This window comes from Stegostoma tigrinum, chromosome 32 (assembly GCF_030684315.1).
Source record: "Stegostoma tigrinum isolate sSteTig4 chromosome 32, sSteTig4.hap1, whole genome shotgun sequence".
In the NCBI taxonomy this organism is placed as follows: domain Eukaryota; kingdom Metazoa; phylum Chordata; class Chondrichthyes; order Orectolobiformes; family Stegostomatidae; genus Stegostoma; species Stegostoma tigrinum.
In genome coordinates, this window is record NC_081385.1 from 11,248,838 (window position 1) to 11,274,412 (window position 25,575).

Here is a 25,575-nt window from a genome sequence, read left to right on the forward strand (position 1 = left end):
GACCTTCCCTGGGCTGCTTCCAGAATGATGTTACAGTTTACTAATAGAGGTAGTAATGTGCAGTTGAAGGATGGAAGGGTGCTGCTGGAGGTGTTGAGGGCAGTTTTAGTGGTTCAAATTACCCTTAATATCAGCACCTCTAATTTCATAAGGCACACCACAGGATCATTGTGAAACAAGGTTTGTTGGGGTGGCATGTGGCTCACTGGTTAGCACTGCTGCCTCACAGTGCCAGGGAGTTGGGTTTGATTCCACCCTCGGACGACTCTGTGTGGAGTTTGTACGTTCTCCCTGTGTCTGCACGGGTTTTCTCCAGGTGCTCTGGTTTTCTCCCACAGTCCAAAGATGTGCAGATTAGGTAGATTAGCCATGCTAAATTTCCCATGGTGTCCAGGGATGTGCAGGCTAGGAGGGTTAGCCATGGGAAATGCAGGGTTACAGTGATAGGGTAGAGGGCTGAGCCTGGTTGGGGTGCTCTTCGGAGGGATGGTGTGAACTTGATGGCATGAATGGCCTGCTTCCATGCTGTAGGAGATACCCTTAAGGAGATATTATGTCAGATAGCCAAAGATTGGTCAGTGGTTTAAGGCAGTGCTTTAAAGGAGGAATACAAGGTAAAGAGGAGGTGGTGCGGAGTTGTAATTTTAGAATTTAGTGCCCAGGTAAAACCATGAACACCAATGGAGCGATTATTAAATTGTGGGTGTTCCAAGAGCTCAGCATGAGAGGAACACAGGTTCTTGGAGGGTTCTGGGCTGAGAGGAGATTTGAGCATTTAGGAGGGACAAGGCTGTTGACAGAATTGAGATCAAGGATTAAAATTTAAAAGTCAAGACATTGCTTGACCTGGATCAAATGTAAGTCAACAGACACAAGGGAACAGAGGCACGGGTACAGGGGAGTGGGGTATAGAGGAACAAGACTTGCTACGGTAAAAGCAAAATACTGTGAAATCTGAAATGAAAGCAGAGTGCTGGAGAAAATCAGCAGGCCTGTGTGGAAAGAGAAAGAGAGCTAATGCTTCAGGCAGTTTAGGACTTTTCTTTGGAGATCCATGAGACATATATAACAGTCTTTTGGATGAGTTCAATTTATGGATGTTCGAATTTGGCACATAAAGCGGGAATTTGCTGGAATAGTCAAAACTGTAGATAATGAAGGCATGAATAAATACTCTAGGAAATTTTGCAATGCCTTTTCATCAGGCGAAGTCTTTATGTACTTGTATAAAATCATTTTGATAGTCATAAAATAGATTGTTTAGTACTTGATTTAAAATAACAGACATGGGGAATTCAGGTGATGATATCGCTTGATTTAATACAACAGAACAAAAGAACCATCATCCATTTAGCAGTTTATATACCTCAGAATATCTCAAAAGTGAGTGAATTACTGTCGTCTTGTTCCTACATGCTGTTATATTGAGGAACACAGGACAATGTTGTATTTATATAGTGTCTTTAAGGTAATATAATGCCTCAAGGTTTCTCATAAGTGTTATAAAGCATAATTGGCCACTGAGCCTCAAGGGGAGATAGACAGTCATAAGCTTCGTCAAAGATGTAAAAGCTTGAAGAGTGTTTTCACAAAGATGCAGAGCTGTAGCAGAGGTTTCAGACATAATTCTAGAGTCTTGGCAGCTAAAGAGATGACCAACGTTATAGGATGATTAAAATCAAGTGGTCAAGGGGAATGCAGATATCTTAGAACCTAATCTCATTGATCTGACTGGATGGTCAGTTGTGGGTTTACTAAGACTAGCAATCACCCAAGCCAATCCACCAGTTAATTAAACCCTGAGTAATATTTGACCTGTCTCTGACTGTTTTTGCAGGAGTGTGGAATCCCTAAACATTTTGGGTTGTTTTATGCAATGGGGACTGCTCTGATGATGGAAGGACTACTCAGTGCCTGTTACCATGTGTGTCCAAACTACACTAACTTCCAGTTTGGTGAGTTCACACTCATTTCTAACGTTACTAAGGATCGACATCTCATCTCGAGCCTATGGGAAGTTGTTGGCCCTGGACTTGAGTTCAGGCTTTGCTGATTGTCCATAATGAATTATCATAGCTGACAGCTGTACATCTTGAGATTCAGAAAAGAGTAGAAAAGTGAGTGAACTTGTGTTTTAAACATCAGTCCGGATAACTTACAATCTCGGCATGTTTTGGTGGCAAAATGGGTTGATATTGCAACTTCATTGGATCACGGAGAAGGATTAGTACTAGCTCTTTCAAATGTGGAATGCCAAATTGGAGTACACGTTGGTCCGGACTGTTTTGTCAGGTCTTGATTTGTTACAAATAGCTCTCCATGAGACTCTGAACCGATAAGAACATGAACAAGTTGGACCAAAGGATCTTTTTCTGCATTGTATGTCTCTATGATTCTATGTCCTGCTTTTGACCAGAGATTGAAGGGCTCAAAAAGAAAGGAGAGATAGACACATCATTTAAACATAATAGTTAATGTATGAAATGGATCTTGACTATCTCTTCATAAAAACAGATCTCTCTTGGTCCCATTTATTTGGACAAAACTACAGCTGGAGAAAGGTCAGGCGTATCTTTCAAAGTCAGCAAAGTACAACATTCATTTATGCAACTCCTTCAAAACCACCAGTCTTCACAAAACCCTTTACAGAAAGTAAAGTTCTATTCAAGTGTACTCACTGTTGTACGAAACATAGAAGCTAATCAGGTACCAGGAATGAGAGAGTAATCTGTTTTTCTGGTGTTGATTGAGGAGATAATACCCTGGCTTCTCTTCAAAGTAGTGCCACAAAACGTTGTATGTTGACTTGAGATTGAAGGTATGGCCTTGGTTTACTGCCACCATCTGATAAGACAACTGGCGGTGCAGCAGTCCCTCAGTACCACACTGAAGTGTCAATGCAGATTATTGATCTTAAACCCCAAACCAGGATTTGAACCAACAAACCTCAGACTCAAAGAACAGATTGAGAACCAATTGAGCCAGGCTAACATACGCGAAGTGTTTTAAAATATTTCCTCATTATCACTGGCCTTCTCATCCTTGTGCCATTTCTAAAGACTGGAGGCTCAGATAAACTTTCAGTTAAGCATTTCTAATACTTTGCTGCATTTATGTTCTTGGATGGTATGTGGCTCAGTGGTTAGCATTGCTGCCTCACAGTGCCAGGGACCGGGGTTTGATTCCAAGCTCAGGCAACTGTCTGTGTGGAATTTGTACATTCTCCCTGTGTCCGCATGTGTTTCCTCCAGGTGCTCTGGTTTCCTCCCACAGTCCAAAGATGTGCAGGTTAGGTAGATTGCTAAATTGCTCATAGTGTCTAAGGATGAGCAGGCTTGGTTGATTAGCCGCGGAAAATTCAGGGTTACAGGGATAAGGTGAGTCTCTGGGTGGGATGATCTTCAGAGGGTTGGTGCAGACTTGATGAGTGAATGGCCTCTATCTGTACTGTAATAACCTAATCTGGGAGAATCCATTTAAAGAGTGGAGAGTTCAACCATTTGGTTTTGATTATGTATATCTGCTGATTGTTTTCTGTGTGCCAAGGTATGGTCACCTAGAAATAAAGGAATGAAATGTCAACACGAGAGGGCGGCCATGAGGGCATGTTGGATTAAACTTCCATGAAACTTGGTGTATCTAAAAATAACCGCGACAAACCGTTTTACTGAGATAGGAATGTGTACTTTGTGACCTGACACTTGTTTCTGTTTGGTACACAGACACATCTTTCATGTACATGATAGCAGGTCTCTGTATGCTGAAGCTGTACGAGAAGCGACACCCAGACATTAATGCCAGTGCCTATTCTGCTTACGCCTGCCTTGCCTTAGTCATATTCTTCTCTGTGTTGGGAGTGGTGAGTATAGCTTTTCACTGAGAAGCATTTCTGCAGAGAACAGCCATCTCTGCTGCCTGTGTTTGAACCCACACCGACCACTGTTCCCCATTTACCAGAGGCATGGTCAGAAATCCCGTCTCCGGTGCTACTCCAGGACCCAGGCCCCACTGTTGGCCATGGTCCCAAGTGTGTTGACCCCCATCACAGGCCCGAGGGTATGGGACCCTTACTTGCCCTGATGGTGTTGGACTATCACTCACCCTGAGCAGCCCAGCTCGAGCTGAAGCCCAGCTGAGCCCCCAGGATCCAGGCCTCAGTCATTGGGTGGTGTTGTAGCCTCCATACCTCTCCATACCACCCCCCCAACACCACCACCACCATGAACTCTTGGCCAAGCAACGTCTTGATTTTAAAATTCTCTTGTTCCTGCCTCAATATTTGCTTAAAATAAAGCATTATACAAAACTGAAAGGAACAATTGGTGTTTCTTCAAGAGGCCTCAGTGCATCTGCCACAATGGTTCTATGCAGGGGCATCATTGTAATTCCTTATCAAATCTATTCTCATCCTCATCTGGGACAATCTTGCATTGGCACCAATCAAAGGGCAGAGACATCCTACAGTGCAGTAAACTGTCGATTAGAGTAATCTCGGCAAATTGTTTTGGCTTTTTACATGGAACAATGGAAGAGGTCATTGACAGCCGCGGTTGGACATATTCCTGGAGGTTTTGACTTTGTGTTCAATTGATTTGTTCCCCTTGGCCTTCATTAAAGAAATCAATACTTTAGTTTTCCTCTGTTCAAAATGTCAATGAGTTGAAATCCCACCATTGCAGGTGGTGAAATTTGAATCCAATAAAAATCTGGAATTAAAAGCTGGCCAAATAGCAGTTCTGAATCAAAACCGAAAGAACTGCGGATGCTGCAAATCAGGAAGAAAAAGACGTTGCTGGAAAAGCTCAGCCCTGAGAACTGTTCTGAGGAATGGTCACCGGACCCGAAACGTTAACTCTGATTTTTTTCTTCATAGATGCTACTGGACCTGCTGAGCTTTTCCAGCAACTTCTGTTTTTGTAGCAACCATTAATCGATTATTGTAAGAACCCATCTAGTTCACTAATATTCCTTAGGAAGGGAAACGTGTCGTCCTTACCCAGTCCGTGACTCCAGACCTACTTGAATGTATTGGACTAGATAAATGTAAGATGTTGTATTTGGAGAGGGCAAATCAAGACAGGATGTATACACTCAATGGAAGGATCCTGGGTACTGTTGTCAAATAAAGAGCCCTTGGAGTGTAGGTTCATGGTTCCTTGAAATTTGATAGTGAAGAAGGCGTTTGGTGTGCTTGCCTTTATTGGTCAGTTATTGGTTGGGAGGTCATGTTGCGACTGTACAGGACATTGGTTAGGCCACTTTTGGAATACTGTGTGCATTTCTGATCTCCCTGTTATAGGAAGGATATTGTGAAGCTTGAAACGATGCAAAAACGATTTACAAGGATGTTGCCGGGTTTGGACGGTTTGAACTATAGGGCGAGGCTGAATTGGCTGGGGCTATTTTCCCTGGAGTTTTGGAAGGGTAATCTTAGAGGTTTATAAAATCATGAGGGGCATGGATAGAGTAAATAGACAAGGTCTTTTTCCCAGGATAAGGGAGTCCAAAACTGGAGGGCATAGGTTTAAGGTGAGAGGAGAAAGATTTAAAAGTGCCCTATGGGGCAACTTTTACATGGAGAGCATGGTGCATGTATGGAATGAGCTGCCAGAGGAAGTGGTGGAGTTAGGTACAACTGCAACATTTAAAAGGCATCTGGATGAATAGGAAGGATTTAGAGGGATATAGACCAAATCCTGGCAAATGGGACTAGATTAATTTAGGATATGTGGTCGGCATGGATGCTGTTGAACCAGTGTTTCCATGCTGTACAACTCTACTCTAAATTGCCCTCTGAAATGTTCCTAACAAGCCACACAGACCAAGGGGCAATTAGAAATGGGCAATGAATGCTAGCCCAGCAATATCCATATCCCATGAACAAAAATGTATATTCTTTTAAAAATTCAGTCTCTTACAAGAGCCTGCTTTCTATTGTACCAGGCCTTCCAACCTTAGGAGTACAATGGCCAATGAGGCTTTTTGTCTTGAGAGTGCAGCAGGGCCTATGATTTGCCCAGGCCATCGGCAACCACATGGAGGCAGATTCCATTTGGCTCAGGAGAGGAAGGGCAAAGGCAGTGGGGTCAGATGAGGGAGTGGTGTTCATTATAGAAATTGGGAAGAAGGAAACATCAGGTTTGCAGCTAACATTAAGGCTTTCTGTTTATTTTTGCTTCTTGCTGTGCAGGTCTTCGGGAAGGATTACATCGTATTCTGGGCTGTTTTCTCCTTTATTCACATCCTGGCAACACTTTTGCTCAGTATACAACTGTACTACATGGGCCGCTGGAAACTTGGTAATTATCATCAACTTTTCACTGGGATTTTGCTGGGAATGTACAGAAAATAAATCTTCTCTTTGCCTGTCCATTCTCTATGTTTCTCATTTGGTATCAAACCTAGAGGACAGGCTGGGTAGGAGCATTCACAACGCCCTGTTCATTTCAACTGCATTTAGTTGGGTGCTGAAATGTAAAGCCAAGAGCTGAGTCTCCAATAATCCAGTCAGCATCTCCGTCCAAGTCAGATTTCATTATTTAATTCGCTGATGGGATGTGGATGACGCTGTCTTGGACAATGTTTGTTCCATCATCTTTAATTTACCTTAAATCAAGTCTCTTACTTGGCCATTTCAGAGGACAGGACAGACTCAACCCACGTGCTTTACTTTCAGGTTAAATTGGAGCGAAAGCTTTACTTTCTGTTGAAAAGCGTAAAGGAAGCTTTAATTTCAGCTCAAAAGGTTACAGGGAGCTTTTGAGCTTTGACTTTAGTTTAAAGGAGTAGAGGAAACTTTATTTTCTGTTTAAAAGAGTAGAGGAGCTTAACTTTCAGTTCAAAACATTAAAAGGAACATTCACTTCAGTTTAAAAGAGTTGAGGGAGCATTACTCTGTTCAAAAGAGTAGAGGGAACTTTACTTTCAGTTCAAAAGATTAGAGGGAGCTTTAACTTCACTTTAGAAGAGTAGAGAAGGCTTTATTTTCTGTTCAAAAGAGTACAGAGAGCTTTGATTTCAATTTAAGAGTACAGTCAACCCCATTTCTGTGGATCTGGGGTCACATGTCAGACAGAAAGCCAGATTTCTTTCCATAAGGGACAATAGCAAACCTGATGGGTTTTAACAAAATATAAGATAACAGTTTATTGAGGTCATCATTATCCTTTCTAGGTCTCATTCAGGATTTTCCTTATAATTAATTGAAATTCTCCCAACTGCCACAGTGGGATTTGAGTCTATAACACATACTATTAGCCCAGGCTTCTGGATACTAGTCTGGTGATATTCCAACAACACCACCATTTCCCCTAGTCTTCCAGGACCAAATGAAGAATCACAGGCTGTCCCTAAGTCTTAGCATACCCAGAAAGGCAGACGATGTTACCTGGATACCACCATTTTACATATAAAATAAAACTTTTTTTGGAAAGAAATATTTGCTTTTATTTGACATCTTCAAACATTGCCAAACTTCCCTAACCAGGAGGAACTACAATTTTTTTTATCTAAGTGCAGTTACAATTATTACCAAACTACAGAAACTATTTCTACTTAATTGTCTTTTAAGACATCACAGGGTGAAGTGCCCAGAAAAAATGCATATTGCCGTTTCAAGAGACAGTGACAGTAAATGTACAGTGCATTTATTATATAATCAATATAAATGATTATCGTGTATATTTAATATCTATTAAAGCGCCAGAGCAGACAAACAGAACCTTATTTTAAATTCCCACCTGAAGCATGCCACAGTCTCAGAATTTCACTGGAATGAATGTAAGCAGCCCAGAAAAACCATGTGGATTCTGAACCCTCTACAAGTTAATGCTGCACTTGTAAATAAACCTTTTTATAATGTGTCACATAGATAGTAGGAACTGGTGATGCTGGAGAATCAGAGATAACACCATGTTATCTTTTATAGAGTGTGTCTGGTTCAGAGATATGCACAACGCATAAGGTTGAGCCAATGCATTGGGCACAACACAGTAATGGTCCAGAAAGCACCTTCTGAAATTATTTAAATAACACTCAGAAAGGATGACACACATTGCACACTTACACGCACCAGAAGAATGAAATTCCACTTCGCTTTGCAGCTGCATGATCAAGATTAATCTCAGCAGAATCCCTATTTGCACAGCTAAACAAATGGTGCCAGAGTGGGAGTAATCTTGAGCAGATCCACCCTCCAGGAATGCTGAGATTTGTTTCCCTAAATTCCTGTTCAAACCCTTCTTAACAGTTCCTTTGTCTCGTTTAATCATTCACTCTTCAACCCTAGTCTATCCATAGGGGGACACTTAATCCTACAGATGCAAATGGTTACATTGCAAGGGTTAGCCAGGAATGAGTGTAACTCCTGCAAGAGTGACAATATCATTAATTGTGTGACTTTCGAGTGTACAGGAGGTTGAGAGTAGTGAGGCCATGAATAAGGTTTCAAACTCGCAGGAGTGTACTGGCAGGCAGGAAGGTGGTTTGAAGTGTGTCCACTTCAATGCCAGGAGAATCCGGAATAAGGTGGGTGAACTTGCAGCATGGATTCGTACCTAGGACTTCGATGTTGTGGCCATTTCGGAGACACGGACAGAGCAAGTCAGGAATGCTTGTTGCGGGTCCCAGGGTTTAGATGTTTCAGTAAGAAAGGGAAGGTGGTAAAAGAGGGGGAGGTGTGGCCTTGTTAGTCAAGGACAGTATTACGGTGGCAGAAAGGATGTTTGATGAGGACTTGTTTACTGAGGTAGCATGGGCTGAGGTTAGAGACAGGAAAGGAGAGGTCACCCTGTTGAGAGTTTTCTATAGGCTTCCGAAAAGTTCCAAAGATGTAGAGGGAAGGATTGCAAAATTATTCTGGATAGGAGCAAAAGTAACAAGGTAGTTGTTATGGGGTCTTTAACTTTCCAACTATTGACTGGAAACGCTATAGTTCAAGTACTTTAGACGGGTCAGTTTTTGTCCAATTTGTGCAGGAGGGTTTCCTGACACAGTATGTAGCGAGGCTAACAGGAGGCGAGGCAACATTGGATTTGGTACTGGGTACTGAACCAGACCAGGTGTTAGATTTACAGGGAGGTGAGCACTTTGGTGATAGTGACCACAGTTCAGTTACATTTACTTAGCGATGGAAAGAGGTAGGTGTATACCGCAGAGCAAGAGTTATAGCTGGGGGAAAGGCAATTATGAGGCAATTAGGCAAGATTTAGGATGCACAGGATGGGGAAGGAAACTGCAGGGTCTGGGCACAATTGAAATGTGGACCTTGTTCAAGGAACAGCTACTGCGTGTCCTTGATAAGTATGTACCTGTCAGGCAGGGAGGAAGTGGTCAAGAGATGGAGCTGTGTTTTGCTAAAGGAGTTGAATCTCTTGTCAAGAGGAAGAAGGAGGCTAATGTAAAGATGAGGCATGAAGGCTCAGTTAGGGCACTTGAGAGATACAAGTTAGCCAGGAAGGATCTAAAGAGAGAGCTAAGAAGAGCCAGGAGGGGACATGAGAAGTTTTTGGCAGGTAGGATCAAGGAAAACCCTAAGGCTTCCTATAAGTATGTCAAGAATAAAAGAATGACTAGAGTAAGATTAGGGCTAGTCAAGGGCAGGAGTGGGAAGTTGTGTATGGAGTCCGAGGAGATAGGAGAGGCGCTAAATGAATATTTTTTGTCAGTATTCACACAGGAAAAAGACAATGTTGTCGAGGAGAATACTGAGATACAGGCTATTAGACTAGACGGGGTTGAGATTCTTAAGGAGAAGATGTTAGCAATTCTGGAAACCCTGTAATTATAGACCAGTGAGCCTTTCTTTGGATGTGGGTGAAGTATTGCAAACGATTATAAGAGATAGGATTTATAATCATCTAGAAAGGAATAATTTGATTAGGGATAGACAACACGGTTTTGTGAAGGGTAGGTCATGCCTCACAAATCTTATTGAGTTCTTTGAGAAGGTGACCAAACAGGTGGATGAGGATAAAGTGGTTGATGCGCTGTATATGGATTTCAGTAAAGCGTTTGATAAGGTTCCCCATGGCAAGTTATTGCAGAAAATACGGAGGCATGGGATTGAGGGTGATTTAGTGGTTTGGATCAGAAATTGTCCAGCTGTAAGAAGACAGAGGGTGGTGGTTGATGGGAAATGTTCATCCTGGAGTTCAGTTACTAGTGGTGTACAGCAAGGATCTGTTTTGGGACCACTGCTGTTTGTCATTTTTATAAATGACCTGGATGAGGGCGTAGAAAACTGGTTAGTAAATTTGCAGATGACACTAAAGTTGGAGTTGTGGATAGTGCGGAAGGATGTTGCAGGTTACAGAGGGACATAGATAAGCTGCAGAGCTTGGCTAAGAGGTGGCAAATGGAGTTTAATGTGGAAAAGTGTGAGGTGATTCTCTTTGGAAGGAGTAACAGGAATACAGAGTACTGAGCTAATGGTAAGTTTCTCGGTGGTGTGGATGAGCAGAGAGATCTCAGTGTCCATGTGCATAGACCCCTGAATGTTGCTACCCTGGTTGATAGGGTTGTTAAGAAGGCATACGGTGTGTTAGGTCTTATTAGTAGAGGGATTGAGTTTCAGAGCCGTGGGTCATGTTGCAGCTGTACAAAACTCTGATGCGGTCACACTTGGAGTATTGCTTACAGTTCTGGTCGCCGCATTATAGGAAGGATCTGGAAGCATTGGAAAGGGTGCAGAGGAGATTTACCAGGATGTTGCCTGGTATGGAGGGAAGGTCTTATGAGGAAAGGCTGAGGGACTTGAGGCTGTTTTCGTTAGAGAGAAAAAGGTTAAGAGGTGACTTGAAAGAGACCTACAAGATGATCAGAGGATTACATAGGGTGGACAGTGACAGCCTTTTTCCTCAGATGGTGATGGCTAGCACAAGAGGACATAGCTTTAAACTGAGGGGTGATAGATATAGGACAGATGTCAGATGTAGGTTCTTTACTCAGAGCAGTTAGGGAGTGGAATGCCCTACCTACAACAGTAGTAGACTCACTAACTTTAAGGGCATTTAAATGGTCATTGGATAAACATCTGGATGATAACGGAATAGTGTAGGTTAGATGGGCTTCAGATTGGTTTCACAGGTCGGTGCAACATCGAGGGCCTGTGCTGCACTGTTGTGTTCTATGTTCTATGTTGAGTAATTGACCCCGTTCCTATACAATTTCCCTACAAATTGTCAAAGATTGTGTAGCATCTTGGATTGCAATTATCAGATCAAAGGCAACAGTGCCAGATTTCAAGCGATCACAATCCTGTTGTATAAATTGTTGCATTGTGAATTTTTTTTGTGTTTTTCCTATAGTTGCAAGATGAAAAGCTTTGTTTGCATATCTTTCTTCACAGCAACACTCAAATCTTGGATTCTTATTTTTCAGACGCGGGGATTTGCCGAAGGATAATTCATGTGATTTACACAGACCATATCAGACAATGCAGCGGACCTGCCTACATAGTAAGTGCCCCTTCTGAGTTCTTCATTCACAATTGCAGGCAAAGGGGATTTCTCTCTTTTGGCTGTGGGGCAAAAGGGGTGAATGGTACTACACAAACAAACAAAAAGAAGAGAAGATGATGTAAAATGACTGGTATTTACAAACCAGGACAGGCAGGATGTTGGGCTTGAATGGCCCGAGCTTTCATTCTTCATTTTCATCTCCTGCTAAAATCTTCCATCTTCTCTTCTCAGGATCGGATGGTATTGCTCATTATGGGGAATATTGTGAACTGGTCACTGTGAGTATCAGGCTACCTATTGTCTCTTGATCCATGTCCATTCTGCTCATTGTTATCATGAAATCTCTGAATACACTGAATAAAAATCAGTACTAGGCTTGCAATTTTTAAAATCGAGTCCATACTGCTCTCTAAATGTGCGCATGATGGGTACTGGCAGAATATTGAAACCTTCAGTCTTGTCCAGTCAGAAGACACTCAATTTACAGGCACTGGACTCTTTCTGTGAAGTTTTATTACAGTGACATTGGTAAACTGGTCAATTTTACATACAAACACTGTCATATCTTGCTGAAATTTTTAATGTCTTGTTAGTAAAGGGGTGTCTCACACCTGAGGATTCTCCCATGCCAATTTTTATCATTTCAAACTGGTTTGAGTGGGGAGACACAGAAAGTAAGTGAGATTGTTCTGTCTCACTGTGCTATCACTAAGGAGAGGGGCTCCTGGATCAGCTTATGTCCTCCTATGTCGGTTTGCGGTGGAAGCGGAGAGACGGTTATAAACTGATTAATTGAAGTAAAGGAAGAATCACATTTATAATTGCATCTTTCATAATCTAAGGAGTACACAGCCTTTTGGAGTGTGGTAACTGGTGTCATTATAGGAAACACAGCAAGTCCCTTTGTCCTTGGAAAGCTCCCACAAAGCAGTGGGGTAGCACAGTGTCTCAATGTTTAGCACTGCTGCCTTCACAGCGCTTGGAACCTGGTTTCACCTCCATCCTTGGGTGACTGTCTGTCTGTGTGGACTTTTCACGTTCTCCTGAGTCTATGTGGTTTTCTGCTGGGTGCTCCAGCTTCCTCCAACAGTCCAAGGAAGTGCAGGCTAGTATATTGGCCATGTTAAATTATCTGTAGTTTCGGGGGATGTGCAGGTTAGGTGGATTAGCCATGAGAAGTCCAAGGTTATGGAGATAGGGTGGGTCTGGGTGGGATGCTCTTCAGAGAGTCGGTGCAGATTTGACGGGCCAAGTGGCCTCTTTCTGCACTGTAGGGATTCTACATGCAACACTGAGTAGATGACAATTTGAGAAACACTTTAGGTCATACTGTCCTGGACAGAAGGACAAACTCCTCTGTTTCCCATGGGATTGCTTACAGCAAGCCGATGATGCAGACAAGGCCTCAGTTCAACATCTGGAAAAAAAGTGCTACACCCTCTCAGTACTAAAGCCTGGATTCTGTGCTCCAGTCTCTCAATAAATGAATGGCCTGCTCCTCAGAGTTGAGAGTGTCACGGTCAGCACCAAAAGGAAGCCTTCAAACTGAGACCTCCCTCTGGTTACTGAAGGTCTGTCCTGTCACTCCCTGAAAGGCAGTAATAGTCAGGAGCTCTCAGTTGACATCTGTCCCCAAAATAGGAAGAGGCAATGTGACTGTGTGCGGAAAGGATCCCACTGGCTGTTGTGCAGTGCATGGCATGCTGTCCATTACTTGGCATTTGTTTTTCAGAGCTGCTTATGGACTAATTCTGAGACCTAAAGATTTTGCATCCTACCTGCTGGCAATAGGGATCTGCAACCTGCTCCTATACTTCGCTTTTTACATTATCATGAAGGTAAGAGAATGGCTGATTACAATGTTTTTGCAGCACAGAAATAGGCCATTTGTCCCATCAGGTTTCTACTGATGGTTCAGCTCCACATCTCCCCAACCTTTTTCAACATTCTCGTCAACAGCTCCTTCATGTTTTTAAATAGCTTGCTGTTAAACATATCTTTGCTGTTCACCCCAACTACTGGATGGCAAATATACATTCAAACCACCCACTACTAAAAGTGTTTCTCCTGAATTCCTGAGTGGATTTACTACACCTGCAGGTTCTGACTTCATTCTCTCCTTGTGGAAATTTCCATTCTGCAGATGCTAGAAATCTTAAAATAGAAACGGGAAGTTCTGGAAATGCTCAGCAGGCCTGAGAGCATCTATGGAAAGAGAGCCAGGGTTAGTTCTGCAGTTCTGTGACCCTTCATTAGACCAAGCTTGCTCTCAATTCCAGATCAGAAACGTGAACTCTGTCTGCAAACAAATTTGCCAACACTTTCTCCCTCTGCCTGTCAAATCCCTTAATCATCTTAAGAATTTTATCGGGTCACTACACAGTTTTCTCTTTTCGAGAGAAAAGACCACCAGACAGATGTGCACTCTGAATATTTGGCTTGATTCACACTGAGCACTGTTGGGCAATAGTATGTTCTCTGATTAAATGCTGGTGTCTGTGCTGAATGCATCTATTTGTATATTAGGCCATCACAGTCATTACTTTGTACTTAGTGCTTATATTACTTTCACTTTTTAATTCAATTGGGTTAAATAATTATACTGCTGACTTATTTATGTTTTTTTTTAAGATTACATTAACATTTTGTTGACTAACCATTCTAAGTTTAATTTCTGCTGTGAACTCTATCTCAACTCAGCGAATGAGAACTTGACTGGATCAAATGGACCTCCAAAGTCAGTGGAATATAAAATGCTGCATATGATCTGATCCTATTCATTTTCCCGCTGGGTTGAAGCAGGCTTGCTTGTTCTTGCAAATTATAGGCCAAAACTTTAGACCTGGGACCGTTATTGGCTCCTTATTTACTCAACATCATCAGAGGGAGGTACCAGGCAGTTTTTTTTAAATTTCATTCACAGGATAAGGACATTGCTAGCTGGGCTATCATTTATTGCCCAAGCCTAATTGCACAGAGGGCAGTTAAGACTCAACTGTAGTCCAGACCAAGTAATGATGACACTTTCCTTCCCTAATGGAAGGGCATTAGGGAACCAGAGATAAAACGGTGTGAAGCTAGATGAACACAACAAGCCAAGCAGCATCAGAGGAGCAGGAAAGCTGAAGTTTTGGGTCGAGACGCTTCTTCAGAAAAAGAAAAGAGTCTCAACCCGAAACATCAGCTTTTCTGCTCCTCTGATGCTGCTTGGCCTGCTGTGTTCATCCAGCTTCACACCATTTTATCTCAGATTTTCCAGCAGCGGCAGTTCCTACTACCTCGGCATTAGGGAACCAAATGCGTTTTCCCCTGACAATGGTTTCATTGACGTTATCATTAGATTCTTAATGCCAGATTTTTATTGGATCCAAATTCCACCTTGGCAAGACTTGAACCCTAGCACCCAGAACATTACCTGGGTCTCTAGATTTGTAGCCTAGCATTAATACCACTAGGTCAATGCCTCCAGATGCCTCTCTGTGGAGAGCTGAGGGAGAAAGCTGATGAATTAGATATTCCTGGCTGCCTTTGTACACTAGAGACCTAGAGTGGAGTTTCACAGAGGCTCAGAAACTTAGTGGAATGGGTCATGATGCAGGAAAGGCTAGGGATTGGGAGAAAATATGTTTTCAAAGCAAGATAGAGACCATTTTCAACTTCAATGTGAGTTTCGATCTGGAGGTAAGGAGCAGTCACCACCCCCCTCCCCCACCATCCAAACAGTTGATGACCTGTCTAATCTGTATCAATTGCATTTGTTAGAGATTGAGCCACATAAGTAAAGTGAAGCTGCCTTAGAAGTAATTTCCCTGACTGATTTCTAAGTTGCTAGATGTTTCATAGCTGACTGCTGTTTTCTGTCTGTCCCCAGCTACGAAGTGGTGAAACGATCAGACCCATTCCCCTGATCTGTATTATCTGCACAGCCGTAGTCTGGGGATTTGCGCTGTTTTTCTTCTTTCAGGGCCTCAGTACGTGGCAGGTAAGCACATCCTCCAGTGAGCCATGATTCAACATCCATGCATTTTCCCGCAGTTCTTGCTGATGTACTTTGCCAGAACCCAATTCTGACCAAAAGGACATTGACCTGAAATATTACCCTTACGTTCCTCCTTCTGCAGAAGCTGCTTCACCAATTGAGCACCATTTCCTATACCTGCAGTCGTGCATTGATTCAATAACGTAATGTTACCGGTTTTCAACATCTGCCACTATCTCATGCTGAATAAATTTTTGTTTCTTTTCCTGTTTTACAGAAAACCCCAGCTGAGTCTAGAGAGCACAACAGAGAATGTATCCTGCTTGATTTCTTTGATGATCATGACATTTGGCATTTTCTGTCCTCTATAGCATTGTTTGGCTCTTTCCTGGTAAGTGACCTACTCCACCTTCCACATACCTTCCACGTACCTCCCCTCCTTTAAGATGCTCAAACATAGAACAGTACAGCACAGTACAGAGCCTTCGGCCCACAATGTTGTGCTGACCTATTATCCTACTAAAATCAATCTACCCTGCATTTTACTATCCTCTATGTGCCTATTCAAGAGTCGCTTAAAAGTCTCTAAACGCTCCTTCCTCTTTTCCTCACTTTTGGTTGCCTCTTTTAATACCTTTTTCAGTAAAATCCAAATCTGTTGGAAATACCCAGGAGGTCAGGCAGAATCTTTGGAAACAGGAACAGACTTAACGGTTCAGATCAGACAGATCTGATGAAAGATTGGAAACATTAATTGTTTCTCTCTACTTAAGTTGCCTGACTTGTTGAATATTTATGAGCCTTTCCTGAATTGACGATGGTTCCTTTCCTGAAGATGGTTCCATTTGTAGGAGAGACTAGGACCCGAAGGCACAGCCTTAGAGTAAAGGGAAGACCTTTTAGAGCGGAGATAGGAGAAACTTCTTCAGCCAGAGAGTGTGAATCTATGGAATTCACTGCCACAGAAGGCTGCAGAAGCCAGGTCATTGAGTACATTTAAGACTGAGATAGATAGGTTCTTGATTATCAAGGGAATCAAGGGTTGCAGGGAGAAAGTGGGAGAATAGGGTTGAGGAACTTATCAGCCATGATTGAATGGTGGAGCTGACTCGATGGGCCAAACGGCCTAACTTCTGCTCCTATGTTCTTACGGTCTTATGGAATCTCTGTGCGTTTCATGACTGATGCTTTTCCTTTTGTATGTGGTACTCTAAATGGATAGCTGCACAAAGCAGCTTTGATTAATGCAGCAAAGCTAACTTCAGAATTAGGAAGATATAAGGCGCCAAGGTTTTAGTGAGTGAGTGAGGTAGCGCATTGATGACAAGGGGAGAAAATGATCAGGAAGCAGCCACTCTGATGGAGGACAGTGACAGAGAGGGAGGGTTCCTGTTTTCACCACCAACATGACTTCCCACCCACCAATTTCTATCAAACAACATGCCTTTCTCAGCCTTTCTTCTTCATGTATTTGTCTCACTTCCCCTGAAATACATCCACGTGATTCACCTCAACAATGCTCAGTGGTAGCAAGTTCTACACTCTCACCACTGTCCAGGTAAAGAGGTTTTTCCTGAATTCCCTAGTGGATTTTTATAGGTGTATTTCTTGTGCTTAAAGCCCCTGCTTCTGGTCTTCCATAAAAACAGAACAATAGCCTGTACATTTAGCCTACCAAACCCTTACATCATCTTAATTGTATTAATAAATTCACCACTCGATCCTCTCTTTTTAAGACTAAAGTGGCCCATCATTTTCTGCCTTTCCTGGTGGTCATAACCTGGTCTCATTTGCGTCAATCTTAGTGCCTCTCATTTTCTCCTCCAGATCTTGTTGACTCTGGATGAAGACCTGGATCATGTGCAAAGAGACAAAATCTACGTTTTCTAATCCCTGGTGGGGAAAGAGTGACCGCACGGCAGACTTCCTACCTTTGTCACCTGAAGTCTATTCCTCTGGAGAAAAGGAGAAATGGGATTGGCGTTGCTGCTGCGAACAAACTATGGAGGTGATAAGGGACCTCAAGTGCCAGTCACACTGCAGTAGCCCTTGAGCTGCTAGCTCTGGCACTGAGAGCAACATTTTCCATTGGCAATCTTTGTGCCAATGCACTTGCCTTCAATTGAAAATGCTGTGCTGCTGAGCCTGTTGGCTTTTCTTGCATTGATCTGTGCCCAACCCTGTAAGGCACAAGATCATCACTGTCCTTCACCAGGTTACTTTTAAGAAATAGCTCTTCTAATTCATTTCGTGCACAATTATTTGGAATAAAGTCAGGTACAAGTCGCTATTGGAAATGGATGCTCTTCGCTGGAAAATCATCTTTTCTGCACTTTTTTTTGTCTGTTCTACCTAAAACTATACAAATGGAGGAAATGGAGGGTAACAGAATAATTGTAGGCATCTCTGGTTTTGAAAGCAAAGTTGCTTTTTTTTGTGGCTTTGCCACTCCATCAATAATGTTCCTATGTTTGCACACATCTGTCTTGATGGTTCATTGGCACAATGCTCTGCTACTGTGCTGAATACAACCAACAAATGAAAGATTGACAAATCTGTTCACTATAGCTCAGTCACAATGGAACTCCTGTTGCTGGGATAATGCTAGCTTTAGAAGTGGTGCAGGAATCTGTGACAACTACATTGAACCAGAGCTTTAGAAGTTTAGTTAGGTACAGGTGAGGAATGGGATGCTAATGGATTGGACATGGAACTAGTGTTAAGGATAGTAAATTCACAACATTAGCCCTGCAAATTCATTACCTTGAGTGGAGCTACCTCTTGAGTGTTACAAGGTCATAACTAAAATGAAACAACTCAGTCCAGGCTCACATGTAAGCCCAATGTTCAATGTTGCCAAAAAGAATAATGAAGCTATGATCCATAGTAAACAAAAACTTTCACTGGTGCTGTTGTGACATGAAGACTAAATTCGAAACTTGAGTTCCGTGTCATGGAAACCCTATGTCCAGTTGGCAGACAGTGAAAGTGCACCTTTACATTTTATCTGATTTGTATGTGATTTGGGAATACTTGGTGCTATCACTCAGTGTGACATATTCCCTTACTCATCCTAATGTTATAGTATGGGACAGTAAGAGAATCACCTCCTGTATGTTCTGCACTGCAAACAGCATTGTGGCAAGCACATAATTAATTTAGAATTTATTATTGTGCACTGTTTAATGTGCTCAGGTGACCTCCTGACACCTTTCCAGTTGAAACTGGCAACCTCTTACTTAGTGTAGTTATCTGTAGTCGATATGCCAGTTGCATACACAAACGTTACAGCACAATTCACAATATGTGCGTATGCATTTACATGAAGTGCACTTTTGCAGCTATTCGATATACCTATTTCTGTGTAACGGCAAGTAGTTTCACACTGAACTTTCTGTTATTGGCATTTGTAACTCAGTCCAGTTTTCAGAAAGACTTAAAAACATCAAATGGTTCACTCAGCCTAGTAAGGTACACTTGCATTTGAAATGGATTGATGGTGATGACAGGGCCGCTTTAAGGAGCTCACCCACCAGGACATGTGACTGAAGGGCTAGCATGCTGCTTTTGGATGTATATATCCTTTCATTGTTACATTCATTCTCTAGTTCAAAATACAACAAATTACCTGGTTTAACACAAGATCCCTCAAACTTCCAAATTTGCCAAGTGTCAAATAACATTTTGCCCAAAGTTTGCATAACATTCCCCAAAAACAATGCAAACACCTGCACCTGTTTTCAGATCTCTAGTCACAAACACTTGCTTTTACCTATCCATTGTCACACTTCAGACTCATAATAATTGGAATGTGTACGTTCAAAATGTTAGAAAATGATTCTTACAAAACTACTGTCTGCAAAGAACAATAATGTTAATCATAAATCAAATAGCTAGACTTTGCCTTTAAATGAAATGAGTAGGAGCTGCTGCTATAATTGAATGCTGCCACATTTAATGTGCTGTCCTGCTGTCATTGTGAAGTGTCAAAATACTCAGCAAAGAACATTCGATTCTGGGTTGACTCAAGGAAACAGATAGCAAAGGCTTCCTGATTTTTTTTTTCAAATCTTCCTTTTGAGTTCAAGTGTCTTGAAATATTTTACAGATTATAGTCCCCGGCATTTCAGCAGTCATCTGTTGAGGGTCCTAAGTGTGATCTCCATTTTCTAAACACGACATACGGAGAGTTGACAGAGTAAAGGTTGTAACTTGTTGGCTCGATTTGGCGTGGAGGAGAGTGAGGTCCATGAGGTAGACAGGCACTAAATCCTGGGGTGCTGGTGTGAGAATTGGTTGGGTTTGGTGTGGCTTTGGTCATCAGATATTGTCAGTCTTTGTTTGGCAGACTGTGTACTGTATTCTTTCAGATGTTTGTAAAGAATCAAACTCAGGGTTGGGAATACATTAGAACTGGATTAATATAGAGGTTGCTTTTAAAAGCGTTCAAATGAAATTTATAAAATGCAGTTAAGAAAACTCAGGACATGCTTCCATGATTGGAGTAGTTGCACTGACTGGCTCAATGATAGTTGGCCAGCCATTGAGCAACATTACAAATAATGACGGGAATGTAGGTTTGTTCTCCCTTTAGCATGCATTATATATGTCATATATAGTTGTCATATCCAGAGCTCTATTCATGGCCTCCATTATTTGGGGCTATGGTACCGATGTTCATTCATACCCGAGCTATCAAAGGCAGAGACTCTGCCAGCAAGGCAAGTACAGGTCTCTCTCTCCTGCTTATTCCATGCATCCAAATTTATGGGGCTAACATCATCTAGCTTAAAGAATAATGGTTAGAAGTTGACCTGTAACCATGGGACTTACATTCATAGATTACAGTTAGTTCAGTTTGTACAGCAGATGTTGTAAAATTAATTTGGTATGTTAAATTTTGACATCTAATTCCTTTCAATCATCAGGAGAAATCCACAATTTGTTGTGTTATTAAATGAGTAACAGGGCTGACACATCACCTACCTAACTTGAGGCTTTATTTATCTTTAGCACCAGTCTCATGATCTTGCCAGTGAAGTATTACATCTGCTGAATATTCAGTTAATAATCATAGCATTGATTATTGCAATATTCACTGCTCAGAACTCATTGATCTGAACCTTCAACAACTCAACAAGGGTAAATGATGAAGCTGCTTTTTTCATTGTTGATGATCAAATGAATGATCTGACCTGAATGTCATGAAATTTGCAAAGATGCACTTTTTTTTGTTCATGATGGCAAGGCTTTCTTTCATAGACTAAAGGGGGCTGGAAAATGCATCCACAGTGCCGTAGACATCCTAATATGTCTAGCACACTTCCACTGTTGAGGTGGAGATCTTCCTTTATCACCTGTATGAGCTTGATTGGGGCTCAGATATTACCATCCATCAGTGAAAATCAAGCACAAACTGAAATTTATTTTTAATTCCCAGCTTTTTTGATACTTGTAACTTCAGTAAATGCTGTACTGTCCCTCACACCTTGGATTCCAATTGTGGAGATCACTGATCACAGATTTAGATTCCATGGTGCAGCCAAATGTAATTCTCAAACACAGGGAGTACTGCCTTGTTTCCTGTAATATTACAAGGTTACAGAGGTGCTGGAGAGATGCAGAAATAATTTTCAAGGATGATATCAAATTTTTGAGGCTACATCTGCCAAGAAACGATGAACAGGCAAGATTAATTTTCTCTTGAAAGGAGAAGGATGAGGTTTGACCTAATGAATTTATTTAAAACAATGAAAGGTTTTTAGAAGAAATGTCTTTCCCCAGAGAATGGTGAGACTGTGGAATTTGTTCATCTTAACTATACCATGTGATTACAATACAGATTTGTTTATGGGGAATTCAGGGGAGCACATGAAGGGGTAGGGAATAGAGACTTCTGCTGATGGAATGGGAGAAGACATGAGCATAAGTTTTTGGCATTAACGGTTTGCTGACTAAAGGTCTTCCTGAATAATGGGTGGTTGTGAGATGCGGTCAAGCCCAACAAACAAATTAGCAAGTAACAAACTGACCACGAAAGAGGCTGTGCCACAAACATCAGTTTCCTTAAGGGAAACTTATATTTCAAACTCAAATGTTGTTGTTGGTGGAGACAATGTGCTCTGACCCTTGTGGTGCCACCTGGCCACACAAGGCCTCAAGCACAACACTGTTCTTCCCCTCGCCAGGGACATCCAGCATGATGGGATTGTTTGAGAAAGGCATCATGGTTAGCACAGACCTGGTGGGCCAAAGAGCCTGTACCTGTGCCATATTGTTCTGTATTCTGTGGAATTTTGGGGGCCTTGAGGCATCAACTAGCAGAATACTCTCAGCTGCAGGGCTCCTTGTGTACTTTCTCATTAAAGTGTGTATGGCCTAATGGGCAGATCATTGAGGTCTGATTGCTGCTGCAAAGTAATGTCTGGGTGTTTTAGTCAAGCGAGGTTTACCTTCTGGATTTTCGCTCCAGGATTGCAGGAATTAAAATGGTGTCATAGCAGGAAAAGGTTTGGAAAGGACTGGCCTACATCAGTGTGAGTGTGGTAGTGTAATTATACCACATCCTAACCTCAAAACAAAAAAAATTGTAACTTTTCAATCTTATAGTAACATCTAAGAGCCAAGGCCAAATATTCCAATCCAATGTTTGTTTTTTCACAAAAGTTAAAACCATTTATCCTCTCCTCAGCTATTTGCAGATATCACTAAAAGGGACACCCAGAAGGTGAAGATTGTTAGTATCTTCGTGGCCTAATTGTTTTTTAAACCTTTGAGTTGACAACAAACCACAATTCCACTCTTACCAATGTCATTAGTTTAAGAAGATTGGTGCTGCTCTTGAACATGACGAACTGTGGCTGAATTTTTATATGTAACAAATGTTTGCCATTAAATCCAGCCTTGATATGGTTGCTGAAAGTCAGTACACCTCAGTCAGGTCAAAGAATTGTATGTCCAGAGCTGCACCTCCGTACTTCACATCCAATGTCTTTCTGTAGGAGTCAAATTAATCCATCCAGATTAAGGTACAAAACAAAAAAGTTTTTAGAGAATTCTAGAATCAGTTTATGGATTTTTGCTAATGTTGCCTGTAATATCAGGGAATCTGTGGTTCATTCATGATGTGGAGGTGCTGGTGTTGGACTGGGGTGGACAAAGTCAGAAGTCACATGACATCAGATTCATGATAGAATTCCCACAGGGTGGAAACAGGCCATTTGGCCCAGCAAGTCCACACCAATCCTCTGAAGAGCATCCTACCCAGACCCATCCCCCTAGCCTATCCCTGGATTTCCCATGGCTAATGCTCCTAACCTACACATCCCTGAATACTCGAGGTAATTTAACACAACCAATCTACCTACTGTGCCCATCCTTGGACTGTGGAAGAAAACCAGAGCGCTCCGCAGAAACCCCATGCAGACGCAGGGAGAACTTGCAAACTCCATACAGACAGCCTCCCAAGGCTGGAATCAAACCTGGGTCCCTGGCACACTGAGGCAGCAGTGCTAACCTCTGAGCCACCCAGAAGCTTTTGGAGCGCTGTTCCTTCTCCAGACGAAGGAGTGGTGCTCCAAAAGCTTGTGATTTCCAGTAAACCTGGCACCATAACTTGTTGTCCTGTGACTTCTGACTTGGTTCATTCAAGGTGGAGTTGGGTAACTCTACTATTGGGATGTGATGAGAAAGGTGCAGATTTAAGCTGGTTTGTGCAATCATTTAATTGCTCCTCATTCAGTCATCTGAGAACTTTTCTGAACAGTTTTTAATTTGCCACAAGCTCTGAACAATAGGAGTTGTTCACTGTTGGAGTTCAGCCTTCAGTTGCACTAACTGTCTGCAATCTGATGTGTACACATCATCCAAAGACCAGGACTGTCTTTAACCTTTGTCCTTAACATAATTTTTGTTTAAAGTCCTGTGAAGGCAAAAGCGTTGAAGCGTTCACTTTATGTTTACAAAACGCACGAAGAATGACGATCCTGCCTTTGTTAATGTAGAAGTAGTTCACAGTTTTGTGGCCTTTACGAGAAATTGTCTGTTCCAATACTGTTATTTAATTTTACTACTTACTGTACAGCTTTGATTTTGTTGTAACACAAACTGTTCAGATATAATAAAATCCAAAATCCACTTTGACTCTATGTTTTTAACATTTCCAGCTTTATAACTCCTCTTCCAGTTGCAGTTCCATGTGCAGTAGTTGCTCTCCAGGTCTTGTCTCAGATATTTATTCTTCATGTGTGAATCCAGGAAGTAAATCTTCACTGGACATTGCACCTTGAAGGAAAAGCTGGAAAGAAATATGTGGCTCTGGCCTAAGTGGACTGGCGGAGATGTAGTTGTAGTAAAGATACTGAATTATTTTTTAAAAGCCCAGATTCTGGGCACACAACTTCTGAAACCACCATGGTAACAGCTGGATTTTAAATTATATTAATATATGTGAAATTGGAAGCTAATGCTGTCAATAGTAACCATGGAAACTATCATTATTAAAACCTACCTCATTCACTAATGCCCATAAGAAAAGGAAATCTGCTGTCCTTATCAGGTCTGGCCTACATGTGGTCCTTAACTGCCCTCTGAAATGGCCATGCAAACTACTCAGTGCAGGGCAATTAAGAATAGCCGACAAATTCAGGCCTTGCCAGCCCTACCCATAAATCAAAACAAATTAGTATCTAAGGAATCATGAGAGCAAGACTTCCTGCTGTAACACCCTGGGAATATCAGTGGAGACCCACTACTGAATGCTCATTAACAATCTGGCAATAGCTTTTAAAAGCGAAAACTATTATCAATCTTGCCAAATGTAAAATATCAATTGGCATGGGGAACAGAACTAAGTCCGTTCAGAGCCAAAGGCCTATAAAATCAAAAGTAGTCTTTGGGGATACATCCCCAGTCTTTGTAACTTTGATTGAAAACTCCATTAAGATATTTCTCTGGAGCAGACTGCTACCCGTCTACTGAAGATGCCGCAAGGGATTGGGAGAACACCCTGAGAAAGAACTGACTTACAGTCGTCTACGTATTCCCATGGAAACGACACAGACTGAAACAGGTAGGAGCAAATTACTGTGGATGCTGGAATCTGTACTGAAAATAACTAATGCTGGAGATCACAGTGGGTCAAGCAGAATCTATCAAGAGAGAACAAGCTACTGTTTCGAGTTTAAAAGAGTTGTCTAGACTCAAAACAGGAGTTTACTCTCTCTTCACGGAAGCTATCACACACGCTATGAACTACAGCATTTGTTTGTTTCCACACGGACTGAAACAGCTTTGCAGATGAAATACTTGCAATTTTGCAATGATTTTACCAGGAATTTGAGACTTGGTCAGTGCTACGTGTCACATTTTGTTTGCAATCATTGAGCAAAGTGGCAAGAAATTTCCCCAGAACCTAGATGTGAGTTTGCTCACTGAGCTGGAAGGTTAGCTTTCAGACATTTTGTCACCATTCTAGGTAACATCATCAGTGAGCCTCCGATGAAGCGCTGGTGTTATGCCCCGCTTTCTATTTATTAACCTAAACAGATAAATAGAAAGTGGGACATAACACCAGCGCTTCATCAGATGCTCACCGATGATGTTACCTAGAATGGTGACGAAACGTCTGAAAACTAAACTTCCAGCTCAGCAAGCAAACTCACATCCAGAACCTCAACCTGAGCTACAAATCTTCTCAAAACTCGCTTCCCCAGAACCAATAACTCTGCAGACATTTTTCCATCAGCTATTTATCCTCTCTCAGTCTAATCATTAAAATTGTCAGTGGCTACATTGGGGCAGCACAGTGGCTCAGCAGCTAGCACTGCTGCCTCACAGTGCTAGGGACCACCCTTGGGCAATTGTCTGTTTGGAGTTTGCATGTTCTCCCTGTGTCTGTGTGGGTTTCTGCTGGGTTCTCTGGTTTCTTCCCACAGTCAAAAGATGTGCATGTTAGGTGGATTGGCTGTGCTAAATTGCCAGAGATATGTAGACTAGATGGATTAGGCATGGGAAATGTAAGGTTAGAGGGATGGTTGTGGATGGGATATTCTTTATGAAATCCTAGTTGGATGATTTATTGAACTGAATCTGTCTCCATGGGCTGAGTACACTGTGTTCTATGCAGTTTGTAGCTGA

At 42.0% G+C, this 25,575-nt stretch overlaps 1 protein-coding gene across 3 annotated transcripts in view; it reads left to right on the forward strand.

The window, feature by feature from the left end:
* The window catches only part of sidt2 (SID1 transmembrane family, member 2), an 83,748-nt gene extending 60,174 nt beyond the window's left edge, over positions 1 to 23,574 (forward strand). For all 3 annotated transcript variants that reach the window (XM_048562052.2, XM_059639120.1, XM_048562053.2), the window contains 9 exons: positions 1,838 to 1,955; positions 3,723 to 3,859; positions 6,191 to 6,299; positions 11,380 to 11,456; positions 11,691 to 11,737; positions 13,192 to 13,297; positions 15,331 to 15,441; positions 15,716 to 15,829; positions 17,266 to 23,574. In XM_048562052.2, the coding sequence (XP_048418009.2) occupies positions 1,838 to 1,955; positions 3,723 to 3,859; positions 6,191 to 6,299; positions 11,380 to 11,456; positions 11,691 to 11,737; positions 13,192 to 13,297; positions 15,331 to 15,441; positions 15,716 to 15,829; positions 17,266 to 17,328 (882 nt within the window). In that variant the 3' untranslated portion in view covers positions 17,329 to 23,574. The remainder of the gene's footprint in view (positions 1 to 1,837; positions 1,956 to 3,722; positions 3,860 to 6,190; positions 6,300 to 11,379; positions 11,457 to 11,690; positions 11,738 to 13,191; positions 13,298 to 15,330; positions 15,442 to 15,715; positions 15,830 to 17,265) is intronic.
* Positions 23,575 to 25,575: the final 2,001 nt, after the last annotated feature.